Genomic DNA, 14761 nt, shown 5'->3' with positions numbered 1-14761 from the left:
TCCATTGTAGCATTCAATTGTTTCTTAAATGATTCAAAGGTTTGTCCCTCTTCTACTCTATCTGAGCGTTTATTCCACATGTTGATCACTCTTTGTATGAAGAAGAATTTCCTGATTTCTGTCTTAAAAGTAGCCCTCTCTGGTTTGAACTTGTGTCCCCATGTTCTACACCCACAGTTTAATTTGAAGTAACATTTTGGGTTAAATCCCTCCATTAGATCACCTCTCAGTCACCATATTGGAATGAGAAAGGAATATCCCTGAAAACAGGGCAAGGGTTAAGACATTTGGGGTATTGACTTTCAAAAAATCATATACAATTTGTATTGCCATAAACTCTCCTCAATTTATTTAATCTCCTGGGGAAAAGGATTAACCACTGAAAAAATTTCCAAGCATCGAAAACGCTCCATCAGCGTTAAGGACAATCAAATGAAAGCTTCAGAGTATATTACAATCCCAAGTCAGAAACAGCATTTTATAACTTTGAAAAATGAAAATAAAAATTGTGATCAAAGTGTTACATACCACATTGTCCTTCAACATTTTTTCCAAAGATCTTGTAAGGGAGGTCTATTGTAAAATCCAGGCCATCAAACGTAACAGTAGAATTAATGGCAATAATCTCAACCTTTACAGTGATCCCTGAGGAACTGATCCTTATCCCATCGTGGTAATATGGTTGTATAATCTCCTGACCATTGACCAATGCCTGTATAACAGAAACAAAAGTCTTTCAGTCAACTGCTGCCAGTCAACATCTGTGCTTTCTAAACTTGAGGAAGCTGCTGGTAACTTTGTTCTTAATTTAAAAAGAATCTGAATTTTTAAACGCTTTTAGTCATGAAATTACTGAGAATGCCCTAAAACTATTTTTGATGGGATCAGGATGGATTTAAGATTAGGATTCTGAAACTGATGCCGTATGTTATTAATCTTGTTTGGTCAATTTGGATGGTTAGTGGGTAAATCATTAGGGTCCAAGCTTAGAGTCCAGCACCAGTGGAGAGCACATAAAAAGTTTCAATAAATGTTCCCATCAATTAGCACACATCTTAAGCTGACAGTATTAACAGCTTTTGGTGTGCAGATAACACTAATACTGTGTCTCGATCAGGGTACAGTAATCCACAGCTTGGCTTCATCCTCTGCTTCCAAGCAACACTGCGGCAGATTCACAAGTACATCGATTTATAGATAATTATGTACAGAACCCGAGAGATGTCTGTTTTGCCTGAAAACACATGAGGGGCAATTTTCTCCTGCTGTGTGCCTGGGGAATACTTATTTCCAAGGTGCAAAGCAAAAAAAAAAAGGGGTGAAGATCTAAGACAACGGGTCTCTGCCTCCTTTGTGTTACACTGGGACTTCTGGGCGGATACCCTTAGGTGGGGCAGAATGCTTACGCCTACATCAGGTGCAAACATCAAAACTGCATAGAAATTAAATCACGACAACTCGCTCCACGTTTTCCTGGGTTTCTGCTTGGCGGAAGTTCCAAAGGAAGTTAACCCACAGTAAATAGGTCTTACGGCTTGTGTGCATTCCTGTTCAGCTTTGAGGATCTGAGAAGGGATAGGCAGTAAACAGAGTGAAGCAGAAAACAAGTGTGTTTATCTTTCCCTATATGTGCAGCAAAGGGTATTCGTGGCTGAAGTCTTTTTTGTTGCAGCCAGAAGGTCCGGCAGTTGGCAGTCAATACCACTGAGAGGGTCTCTCAGGCCTGCAGTGACAGTTGACTTTCCTCTCCCATGTCCAGGTGTAAAGTCCCGCTAAGGGCTGGATTTGCAATGGGGAAACTTTGAGCCTATTAAATTGACCTGAACCTGGAAATTAAGAAAGGTTCGGGCTAGGTAAGGCAAAGTGCATTTCTTGTGCACTTCACTTAACTTGGGCCCAGACCGCAGAGGGTGCGGAGGAAAATGAGTGCCATGAAGTTTCCTTTGCGTGTACAGTATTTATATCCTTTATTTTAGTTCCCAAGTTTCTTTCTTAGCCCTCCTCTCCTGAAGAGATTGCCTCATGCTCGAGTACAGTTCCATGGGTTCTTGCAGTCCTCTGGTTCCTGGCTAAAGTGGCCATTCTTCATAAGTGAGTCTGGTAAATAACAACAAGCTTTTCAATCATGAGATTATCATCGCCAAGACTCATTCTGTCTTTATCTGATAACATTCTTTCAGCAGTGGGCATTGGGCAGCGAGGAGGAGCAGGAATCCTAGCTAATTGTTTCCCCTCCCTTGTCCAGGGACACTGAGGTCAAAATGATACTGACTCCACTGCAAGGGACTGAACAGGATACCTTCCTGGTCTATATGAAAATGCATATAACCCGAGCTGTTAGGGGAGCTGTCGACTTCTTTATCATTAATGGAAAATGCAGCAGCCTGTACCTTGGTTTTTACTGTACTGTTGACAGTCATCTGAATCAGTGTTATTACAGACGATTTGTAGAATACTATGATGGCTTTGGGGCACGACAGATCTTTCTGAACATCACAGAAGTAGTTGTCGATGTAAATTTTGAAGCCTTTGATAACTTCTTTTATCTGCTTCACCAGAATGTAAGTGCAGTTTCCTTGGAATGTGTAATCAGTTCCATCAAAAGTAAGATAGTGACTGCCTCCCCATCCAGCACAGACACCTGAAATTTCAAAGTCACATTCTGAGTTTCCAGCAAAATGATTTATTTAAGTCAGATGATAGATTGTTAATCAACAAGCACATCATATATCAGTATTTTTTTTCATAAAGAGAAAAGCACTCTTGGTTATACTCATTTGTAAACTCAGGCATAGGCCAGCCCAGACTGATGGAATGAAAGTCACCTCTGTCTGCTGTCTGTATTGGTCATATGTGCAATGCTTTTGGGCAGTATAAAATCCACTTCCCAGCTGGCATGAACCCACACTGCAAAGTATGCCCAAATTTGGCATTAAATTAGCAGTGTCAGTTTGGCGCTGTTGATTGCATTCATGCCTCTGCCTCAGAAGATCATTGATCAGCATTTTAGCAAATAGTTGAGGCTAAGACTCCAGTGCATCATTGAGGGAGTACCAAAATGTCAGAGGTGCTGTCTTTCAGATGAGACATTAAACCGGCATTAATCTGTGGCCCCAGCTGCTTGCTTGGATGTAAAAGATCCCAAAGCACTATTTGGAGAAGAGCAGGGAGTTCTTTACAATTCATTCCTCAACCAACACCACCAAAATAGATCAACTGATTATTTAACACATTTTCTGTTTGTGAGACCTTGCTACGTGCAAATTGATTGACATTTTTCTTTACACAACAGTGATTGCACTTAAAAAAGTCATTTGTTGGATGTGACGTGCTTTGTGAGAACCTTTGGATATGATAAGGCTCTATATAAACCTAAGTTCTTTCTTTTGCTTTCTTTCTTTGTCATTCACAGTGGCCATAGGACAGAGGGTATGGGAATGGGAAAATGTTATATTAGTGCAGTAGAAGGTGTGCTTCTAAGGTTGGTATTAAAAAATAATGAAGTGGAGTAGAGAAAGCTTCATCCTCCAAATGCAGGAATCAGTATTGACTTTTTGTATCTAATTCATACATTCACTTTTCTCTGCTTAAAAATTCCAACATTAGTTCGAAGTTTCCAATTAGTTGCCACATTTTGCCACTGACTTGTCCATTTAAATGTGTGCACTCAATCAAATATAATTGCAAATTTGTTTTGGTCAAAATGACTCCAAATATTTGGAATTTTGAAATTGGTAATGAGCATCAAGCTGTGCGATGCTGTTATGAAAAAGGAGTAGAAGAAAATGGGATGTGTGAGTGCGGGCAGGGAATCGGAATAAGAGCAGGATGTGCATCGTGGGGTGTCTTATCTCTGAGCACCTTTTTTGTCGTTCGTTGCTCCACTGTACCCTGCATCCTGCTGTGTGGCACCTCACCAGTAATTTTTGCCCAAGAACTCTACTTCCATGACCTTGACTCTGGTGTTCTCAACCTTGGACATACCCATTGGACATCCTTTTTCCTGGCAGGGGTTGGGGGGGGGAACATTACCCTCTGATTTATTTCCCCCTGCGTCTTCCCTTCTGGTCTCTGACACATCCACCTCCTAAGCAGGGTATCTGGCTCTGCCAGAACTGCATTTGAGCTACCTGCTAGGAGATGCACAAAAGCAGCTTAACATTGATGCTATCCCTGATTTTGGTTGCAAGGCTGTGGGAATTGTTTGGATGCTGCTTTGCACTTCCCCAGAGCTGCATTGCAGAAAAGGCAATCAATGCTGTGGAGCACTGAACCACACAGGGCTGTTTCAATATGCTGCCTCCATCTCTGCATCTTTTATATCACTTTTTAATTTTGGCAATGCAGTTCCTCCTGCAATACTCACAGTCACACTCGTACTGATAGCAACAGCCGGATTGGTCATAAACTTTTTTGGGCTGCAGTCCATTTTGACATGTGATCAGATGAGCACTTGGACATGTCACTGGCACCACAGAAACGGTGTTGTTCCCTGTACAGGTTCCCATTGTGCAATTATCGAGCATCCAGGTTTCATTCATCTATGGTTTGTGGAGAGAAAAGGAAAATCCTTTAATTTTTAAAAACAGGACTTAGGTAACGTAGCATTTATAGACCCCGGAATTCCTGAAGCTGGAGAGGGTGCATGTCCATTTCCGTCTGGGAGGAGCCCAGAATATGGACTCGAACTTGGCAGTACCAGGATTCTGTCCCCATTGGACCAGACCTTTAAATTCCAGCCAGGGAGAGCCCTGTGTTGATCTTTTGTCTGCTCCACCCCATTAAGGGGAGTTCCTGGGATTTCCCTGGGAAATTCCTCCCATTACTCCTTGAAAGGCCTCAGTGGGGCTCACACCAGTTGAGACCTGGCTTACGTCCCTTTGAGGCCTTCTGATGGCCCCAAACCGGAAAGTAAACGATAAGAAAACTAGTAAGAATCATGGAATTGCTGCAGCAAAGAAGGAGGCCAGTCGGCCCATTGAGCCTTGGTTAGCCCTGCAAATTTTTTCCCTTCAAATATTTATTGAATTCCTTTTTGAAAGCCATGATTGAATCTGCCTCCACCACCCATTCAGGCAGTGCTTTCCAGGTCATAACCACTCGCTGTGCAAAAAAGTTTTGCAGATGACACAAAACTTGGAAGGGTAGTAAACAGTGAGGAGGATAGTGATAGACTTCAAGAGGATATAGACAGGCTGGTGGCATGGGCAGACAAGTGGCAGATGAAATTTAACACAGAAAAATGTGAGGTGATACATTTTGGTAGGAAGAATGACGAGAGGCAATATAAACTAGAGGGCACAATTCTAAAAGGGGTAAGGAACAGAGAGATCTGTGGGTACATGTACACAAATCGTTGAAGGTGGCAGGGCAGGTTGAGAAAGCGGTTAAAAAAACATACGGGGATCCTGGGCTTTATAAATAGAGGCATCGGGTGCAAAAGCAAGGCAGTCATGACGCACTTTTATAAAACATTGGTTTGGCCACAACTGGAGTATTGTGTCCAGTTCTGGGCATCACACTTTAGGAAAGATGTGAAGGCCTTAGAGAGAGTGCAGAAGAGATTTATTAGAATGATTCCAGGGATGAGGGACTTTAGGTATCTGGAGAAGCTGGGGTGGTTCTCCTTGGAACAGAGAAGGTTGAGAGGAGTTTTGATAGAGGTAGTCAAAATCATTAAGGGTCTAGACAGAGCAGATAGAGAGAAACTGTTCCCATTGGCAGAAGGGTCAAGATCCAGGAGGACATAGATTTAAGGTGATTGGCTAAAGAACCAAAGGTGATATGAGGAAAAACTTTTTTATACAGCGAGTGGTTAAGATCTGGAATGCACTGCTTGAGGGGGTGGTGGAGGCAGATCATGGCTTTCAAAAGAGAACTGGATAAGTACTTGAAAGGAAAAAAAATTGTTGGGCTATGGGGATAGGGCATGGGAGTGGGACGAGATGCATTGCTCTTGCATAGAACCGGCACGGACTCGATGGGCCGAATGGCCTCCTCCTGTGCTGTAATCTTTCTATGATTCTTTGACAATTTTGAATATTTCCTTAATAGTGAGAAACTAGGAGCTGTGGAGTAGCAAAGGGATTTGGGTGTCCATGTACACAAATCACTGAAAGCTGGTGCACAGGTACAAAAAGTAATCAAAAAGGCTAATGAAATGTTGGCCTTTATCTCAACAAGACTGGAATACAAAGGGAAGGAAGTTATGATTCAGTTGTATACAGCCTTGGTCAGACTCCACCTAGAGCATTGCATTCAGTTTGGGCAGCAAACATCAAAAAAATGTATTGGGATTGGAGGGGGTGTCGTGCAGATTCACCTGAATTATACCTGTGCTTAAAGGGTTAAACAATGAGGACAGGTTGTATGATATTAGCTTGTGTTCCCTTGAGTTTAGAAGAATAAGGGGTGATCTAATCAAGGTATTTATAATGATCAAAGTTTTGATGGGGTAGAGACAGAGAAACTATTTGCTCTGATGGGAGAATCCAGAACAAGTGGCATAATCTTAAGATTAGAGCTAGGCCATTTAGAAGTGAAATCAGGAAGCAATTTTCACACAAAAAGTCGTGGAAGTTTGGAATTCTCTTCCCGCAAAAGGCTGTGGTGCTGGGTCAATTGAAATTTTCAAGATTGAGATCCACAGACTTTTATTGGAGTAAAGGTATCAAGGGAAATGGAGCAAAGGCAAGTAAATGGAGTTGAGGTACAGATCAGTCATGATCTAATTGAATGGTGCAACAGGCTCGAGGGCCGACTCCTGTTCCGATGAAAATGCATAGGCCAGATTTGCCTGTTCCTGTGCCTGGGTGCAGTGGATCGCAGTGCATGGAGGCAAACCAGGGAAGGAGGATCGCACGGCCGCAAGGGAGCCAAGCCGATTTTCCATCCATTTCATCATGCAATGCTCCCTGCCTGATTTTCCACCAAGTACTACACCCATGTGACCCAATACACATAGGGACAGGAATAGGAAAATCTGCCCCTACAAGTTATAGCAAAGCATAATTTGCATTTACAAGATTAGTGTGATGGTATGTTATTGTCATAATAATAAAAATCAAACTACTAAGGGCAGTTAAGTCCTGGAGGCAGCGCAGAGGAGAAACATGAGACACACCTCGAGCATCACAGGACTGAATCGAAGGAACGACTGGGAAAATTTGGACTTTTCAGCCATGACAAGAGATAACTGACAATGGACTTCATAAATAATAAAAGGAACAAATATGGTAAGCCGAGAACACAACTTCAAATTAAACTATGACAATAAGATAAGAAGCATAGGTTAAAAAAAGCAAAAGGTAAGTTCAAGATTAACATCCTGACATTCCTCACGCAGTGACTAATATGTAGAATGTAAAATAAAAACAGAAAATGATGGAAATACTCAGCAGGTTGGGCAGCATCTGAAGAGAGAGAAACAGAGTTAATGTTTCAGATCGATGTTACCTAACCTGAAACGTTAACTCTGTTTCTCTCTCCACAGATGCTGCCTGACCGGCTGAGCTTTTCCAGCATTTTCTGCTTTTATTTCAGATTTCCAGCATCCACAGTATTTTGCTTTTGAATATGTAGAATGTATTTGTGTTGGGTAGGCCCTAATGAAAGTCACAAATTATATCCTACGTGAATGTTGTGGATTATCCCTCCTCATCTCTCTCGACCTGTCTGGAGCCTTTGACATGGCGACCACACCATCCTTCCCCAACACTTCTCCGCCGTCGTCCAGTTGGGTGGGACTGCCCTCGCCTGGTTCCACTCTTACCTGTTCAATCATAGCCAGAAAATCTCCTGCAATGGCTTCTCTTCCCACTCCCGCACCGTTAACTCTGGAGTCGCCCAAGGATCTATCCTTGGCCCCCTCCTATTTCTTATCTACTTGCTGCCTCTCGACGATATCATCTGAAAACACATCGGGTTCCACACGTACACTGATGACATCCAGCTCTACCTCACTACCTCGCTCTATCTCGACCACTTCACTGCCTCCGTGTTGTCAGGCTGCTTGAAGAGCCAAAATTTCCAACAATTAAACATTGGGAAGACCAAAGCCATTGTCTTAGGCTCTCACAACAAACTTTATTCCCTACCCACTGATTCCAACCCCCTCATTGGCCATTGTCTCAGGCTGAACCAGACTGTTCACAACCTCATCATCCTATCTGACCCTGAGCTGGGCTAAGCTTCCAATCCCATATCCTATCCAACACCAAGGCCGCCTACTTCCACCTCCATAAAATCTCCCGTTTCCACCTCCAGACTCAACTATTCCAATGCTCTCCTGGCCGGCCTCCCATCTTCCACCCTCCATAAATTTAAGCTCATCCAAAACTATGCTGCCCATATCCTAACTCGCTGAAAGTCCCGTTCACCCATCACCCCTGTGCTCACTGACCTGCATTGGATCCGGTCCATCGACATTTTGATTTAGGTTTTTTTAATCTTTGTGTTCTCTTGTGTTCTCCTTGTGTCCCTCCAGGTCCTCGCCACCCCACCCCCCTGCCCCCCCCCCAGCTATTTCTGTAACCTCCTCCATCCCTATATCCCTCTGATTACTTTGTGTTCCTCCAATTCTGGTCTCTTGTGCATCCCTCGCTTCCTTCAACCCACCATTGGCGCCCATAACTTCAGCCGTCTAGGCCATAATCTATGGAATTCCCTCCCCAAACCTCTCCGCCTCTCCACTTCGCTCTCCTCCTTTAAGGTGCTCCTTATAACCTATGTCTCACCTGTCCGAACGTCTCCTTCTTTGGCTTAGTGTTAATTTTTGTCTGATAACTCTCCTGTGAAGTGCCTTGGGACGTTTTACTCAGTTAAAAGCGCTATATAAATGCAAGTTGTTGTAGTGGTGGAAAGACACAGAGAATCCTCTCCAAAATGTTGAATGCTGTGTTGCAAAGTCTATACTTTTTTCCTGGGCGATAAGGAAGGATGGCTAATTGATTTTCCTCATCTGCATATTGCTGGGGAACATGGAGTAGTGGAGCTGGTTAGGACAATGCTGAGGGGTGTATGGAAAATTGTGTAGGAAAGGAGTGACTTGGGACCACTGAGATCTAGATTAGCTGAAATTTATGAAACATAGAATATAAGAGCAAGAGTAGGCCATTCGGCCCTTCGGGCCTGCTCCGCCATTCAAAATGATCATGGCTGATCGTCGAACTCAGTACCCTGTTCCCGCCTTTTCCCCATATCCCTTGATCCCTTTAGCATTAAGAAATATATCTATCTCCTTCTTGAATGCATCGAATTACTTGGCCTCCACTGCCTTCTGTGGTAGAGAATTCCACAGGTTCACCACCCTCTGAGTGAAGAAATTTCTCCTCATCTCGGTTCTAAATGGCATACCCTGTATCCTAAGACTATGACCCCTCCTTTTTTAATTAGTGGGGTTACATTTGCCACCCTCCAATCTGTAGGAACTGTTCCAGGAGTCCATCGAATTTTGGAAGATGATCACCAATGCATTCACTATTTCCAGGGCCACTTCCTTTAGTACTCTGGGATGTGGATTATCAGGCCCTGGGGATTTGTCATCCTTCAGCCCCATTAATTTCCCTATCACTATTTTTTTACGAATACCAGTTTCCTTAAGTTCCTCCCTCTCACTAGACCATTGGTTCCCTAACATTTCTGGGAGGTCATTTGCGTCCTCCTTTGTGAAGACAGAACCAAAGTATGTGTTTAATTGTTCTGCCATATCTTTGTTCCCCATTATAATCTTCCCCATTTCTGACTGTAAGGGACCTACATTTGTCTTCACTAATCTTTTTCTCTTGACATATTTATGGAAGCTTTTACAGTCAGTTTTTATGTTCCTTGCTCGTTTACTCTCATACTCTATTTTTCCCCTCTTCATCAATCTCTTTGTTCGCCTTTGCTGAACATCCTCCCTGCATCTCGTCTGTCTCGTCCTGTTAGAATTTTATATGTTTCGATGAGATCACCTCACATTCTTCTAAACTCCAGAGAATATAGGCCTAGTCGACCCAATCTCTCCTCATACGTCAGTCCTGCCATCCCAGGAATCAGTCTGGTAAACCTTTGTTGCACTCCCTCCATGGCAAGGACATCCTTCCTCAGATAAGGAGACCAAAACTGCACACAATACTCCAGATGTGGTCTCACCAAGGCCCTGTATAACTGCAGTAAGACATCCCTGCTCCTGTACTCAAATCCTCTTGCAATGAAGGCCAACATACCATTCGCCTTCCTAACTGCTTGCTGCACCTGAATGCTCGCTTTCAGCGACTGGTGTACAAGGACACCCAGGTCTCGTTGCACCTCCCCTTTTCCCAATCTATCACCATTCAGATAATAATCTGCCTTTCTGTTTTTACAACCAAAGTGGATAACCTCACATTTATCCACATGATACCGCATCTGCCATGTTCTTGCCCACTCACCCAACTTGTCTAAATCACATTGGAGCCTCTTTGCATCCTCCTCACAGCTCACATTCCACCCCAGCTTTGTGTCATCTGCAAACTTGGAAATGATACATTTGATCCAAATCATTGATATATATTGTGAATAGCTGGGGCCCAAGCACTGATCCCTGCGGTACCCCACTAGTCACTGCCTGCCACCTGGAAAAAGACCTGTTTATTCCGACACTCTGTCTCCTGTCTGTCAACCAATTCTCTATCCATGCCAGTATATTCCCCCAAACCCATGTGCTTTAATATTGCACACTAACCTCTTGTGTGGGACCTTATCAAAAGTCTTCTGAAAATCCAAGTACACCACATCCACTGGTTCTCCCCTATCTATTCGACTAGTACATCCTCAAAAAACTCCAGTAGATTTGTTTGGCGTGATTTCCCTTCCATAAACTCATGCTGACTTTGTCCAATCCCATTAAATCCTTCCAAGTGTTCTGTTATCACATCTTTCAAAATAGACTCTCGCATTTTCGCCACGACTGATGTTAGGCTAACTGGTCTGTAATTCCCTGTTTTTTCTCTCCCTCCTTTTTTAATTAGTGGGGTTACATTTGCCACCCTCCAATTTGTAGGAACTGTTCCAGGAGTCTATCGAATTTTGGAAGATGATCACCAATGCATTCACTATTTCCAGGGCCACTTCCTTTAGTACTCTGGGATATAGATTATCAGGCCCTGGGGATTTGTCAGCCTTTAGCCCCATTAATTTCCCTAGCACTATTTTTTTATTAATACTAGTTTCCTTCAGTTCCTCCATCTCACTAGACCCTTGGTTCCCTAACATTTCCGGGAGGTTATTTGTGTCCTCCTTTGTGAAGACAGAACCAAAGTATGTGTTTAACTGTTCTGCCATTTCTTCGTTCCCCATTATAATTTCCCCCATTTCTGACTGTAAGGGATCTACATTTGTCTTCACTAACCTTTTTCTCTTGACATATTTATAGAAGCTTATACAGTCAGTTTTTATGTTCCCTGCTAGTTTACTCTCATACTCTATTTTTCCCCTCTTAATCAAACTCTTTGTCCTCCTTTGCTGAATTCTGAACTGCTCCCAATCCTCAGGCTTGCCGCTTTTTCTGGCAATTTCATATGTCTCTTCTTTGAATCTAATACTATCCTTAATTTCTTCTGTAAGCCACGGATAAGCCACCTTTCCTGTTTTATTTTTGCGCCAGACAGGAATGAATAATTGTTGTAATTCCTGCACACGTTCTTTAAATATTAGCCATTGCCTATCCACCATCATCCCTTTTAGTAAAGTTCCCCAATCTATCATCGCCAACTCACACCTCATACTTTCGTAATTTCCTTTATTTAGATTCAGGACCCTTGTTTCGGATTCAACTACTTCACTCTCCATCTTAATGAGGAATTCTATCATGTTATGGTCGCTCTTCCCTTAGGGACCCCGCACAACAAGATTGTTAATTGATCCTTTCTCATTGCACAATACCCAGTTTAGGATCGCCTGTTCTCTCGTTGGTTCCTCAACATATTGGTCTGGAAAACCATCATGTACACACTCCAGAAATTCCTCCCCCGCAGTATTATTGCTAATTTGGTTTGACCAATCTATATGTAGATTAAAATCACCCATGATTATAGTTGTACCCTTCTTACATGCGTCTCTAATTTCCTGTTTAATGCCCTCCCCTACATCTCCACTGCTGTTTGGGAACCTACGGACAACTCTCACCAACATTTTCTGCCCCTTGGTGTTTCTTAGCTCCACCCGTACAGATTCCACATCGTGATTTTCCGAGCCAATATCCTTCCTCACTATTGCATTGATTTCCTCCTTTACTAACAAAGCTACCCCACCTCCTTTCCCTTTTTGCCTGTCCTTCCCAAATATTGAATACCCCTGGATGTTCAGTTCCCATCCTTGGTCACTTGCAGCCATGTGTCCGTAATCGCGACTATATCATAACCGTTAATATCTATCTGCGCTGTTAATTCATCTAGCTTATTGTGAATGCTCCGTGCATTAAGACAGAATGCCTTTCGACTTGTCTTTTTAAGACTGCTCGTCTTCTTGGTTTCATTTTGCACTATGGCCCTATTTGTTTTTTGCCTTTGTTTTCTCTGCCTTCCACTATTGCTTCTTCCCTTTCTGTCTTTTGTTTCTATCCTTGTTTCCCCCTCCTCTGTCTCCCTGCTCAGGTTCCCATCCCCGCCATTCTAGTTTAAACCTTCCCCAACAGCACTAGCAAACACCCCCGCGAGGACATCGGTCCCGGTCCTGCTCGGGTGAAACCCGTCCCGCTTGTACAGTTCCCACCTTCCCCAGAACCGGTCCCAATTTCCCAGGAATCTAAATCCCTCCCTCCTCCACCATCCCTGCAGCCACTCATTCATCTGGTCTATTCTCCTGTTCCTATACTCACTAGCACGTGGCACTAGTAGTAATCCTGAGATCACTACCTTTGAGGTCCTGCTTTTTAATTTATCTCCCAACTGCTAAATTCACCTTGCAGGACCTCATTCCTTTTTTCACCTATGTCGTTGGTACCGATATGGACCACGACTACTGGCTGTTCACCCTCCCTCTCCAGAATGCCCTGCAGCCGCTCCGTGACATCCTTGACCCCAGCACCAGGGAGGCAACATACCATCCTGGAGTCATGTTTGCAGCCGCAGAAACGCCTATCTGTTCCCCTTACAATTGAATCCCCAAATGAAGGGGAAGGGGAAGAGTGTCGAGTAACGTGATTGATTATTAAGGTGATGAAGGTGCAGAGAAGGATGGATAAGGGTTTCAGAAGCAATAGAAATACCAATTGGGATAACAGAAAATACAGGACTGGAAAAGGCTCTGCAGTCCATAGAGCTACTCCTAAAAACTAATATTCCTCAAACAACTACGGACTCAAATATCTATCCAATTTTCCTGTGCATTTTTCCACAATACATTTGCTAAGGCATGATGTATATAGATTATATATAGGCCATTATAACTGTCATGACCATTTACTCACGGCTCTTGGAGGGTGGAGGGCTGAGCAACCTTCTGGTGGTGCTGTTGTTGGTGTGGATGTCTGTGTGGTTGGTAGAGAGAATGTGGTGCTTTCACATGGTTCCATGTGCTTCACAATTTTACAGTTATTAGAACAGAATGCAAAAAAACACCAGCCTGCTTTGTCTGTGGAATTGTATACCACCTCCCCTGGAAAGAAATGCAAATGGAAATCTTGAAAAAGGCAACAACAGTAAATTTTGAATTGTTACATTAATTCACTATTCAGTTAAAAGATACATTGTCACATGTTGCATTTTACATGTTGCATTAATGGATTTTAGGTTGCAGGTTTGCTCCCAGAATTTCACAAACAGCAAGTTGCAAATTTCACCTCTGCTGTCTGTGAAGTGCTTCTCTCCCCACCTTGAGAAGAGAGAGAAGATTGGCAGTACAGTAACTGGGGCCAATAGTGGACCTTCCCGAGATGTCATCATGTGAGAAAGGAGGTACAGAGGTTGAACAGACTGCCTTCCTGGGTCAGAAAGTGTGGACAGTGGAGTGTGAAATGTAAAGAAGTGATAAAAATAAAAGCTACAAAAATAAAACAATTCATGAACAGAAAACAGATTCACATTAATTCCAAAATAATTTGCTGATACACCCAGTGTTGGCTTCAGAAGTTAAATGTTCAAGAAATTCTTGCTTTGGAGATGGAGTACATCCAGATCAGCCACAGGAGGATTTATTTCACCCAGCACAATACAGCCTCAATGGATATTAATAGCCCAAAAGAAGCTGTTGCTTGGGAAAAGTAAGCAGTGAACAATAGCACAAATCTTGCATTTAAAATACACTAATTTCAAAAGGTGGTCAACTCGCGATAGCTCTACAAAGCTCTGTCTCTCCTATTTATAATTTTCATATAAACAGCGCTGTTCAACTCGAACCCAAATTGGTGAGAACATACCTGGAGGATTTAATAACTGATACACTTACCAGGTGACAGTATTTGTCCATTGGCTTTGCAGGAACAGGTTGTTGTTGCTGTTGAGCTGGGAGTTATTGTTACTGTTGTTGTAGATTCGGGTGTGCTGGGCGTAGTGGTGGGTGCTGTAGTGGTTTGACATTTTCCCGTGTAGTTGAAAATTTGACAACTCTCAGTGCACAGAGTTAAATTACAGAAGCCCGATTTACCTGCAGAAGTCACTATATGCTGCCCTGGAAGCAAAGGCAATGAGAATTGTCAATAAGGCATCTTATTGCACTTCTTAACTGCGTCTCATGTATTTAAGCACGAAGAACCAGGTTGTACAATTCCAATTTAAAAATGATACACCGTAAGGAATATGGC

At 42.9% G+C, this 14761-nt stretch overlaps 1 protein-coding gene across 1 annotated transcript in view; it reads right to left on the bottom strand.

Moving 5' to 3' along the window:
• LOC137328121 (mucin-2-like) overlaps nucleotides 1–14761 on the bottom strand; it is a 216875-nt gene that overhangs the window by 26045 nt on the left and 176069 nt on the right. Inside the window, exons 73-77 of the mRNA XM_067994299.1 lie at nucleotides 14407–14628; nucleotides 13430–13617; nucleotides 4367–4541; nucleotides 2300–2641; nucleotides 700–712 (exon numbers count right to left, since the gene is read on the bottom strand). Of these exons, the coding sequence (XP_067850400.1) occupies nucleotides 700–712; nucleotides 2300–2641; nucleotides 4367–4541; nucleotides 13430–13617; nucleotides 14407–14628 (940 nt within the window). The remainder of the gene's footprint in view (nucleotides 1–699; nucleotides 713–2299; nucleotides 2642–4366; nucleotides 4542–13429; nucleotides 13618–14406; nucleotides 14629–14761) is intronic.

This window comes from Heptranchias perlo, chromosome 12, assembly GCF_035084215.1.
Source record: "Heptranchias perlo isolate sHepPer1 chromosome 12, sHepPer1.hap1, whole genome shotgun sequence".
In the NCBI taxonomy this organism is placed as follows: domain Eukaryota; kingdom Metazoa; phylum Chordata; class Chondrichthyes; order Hexanchiformes; family Hexanchidae; genus Heptranchias; species Heptranchias perlo.
Note: the sequence above shows the minus strand (reverse complement) of the source record. Positions and strands in the feature narration are given on the sequence as shown.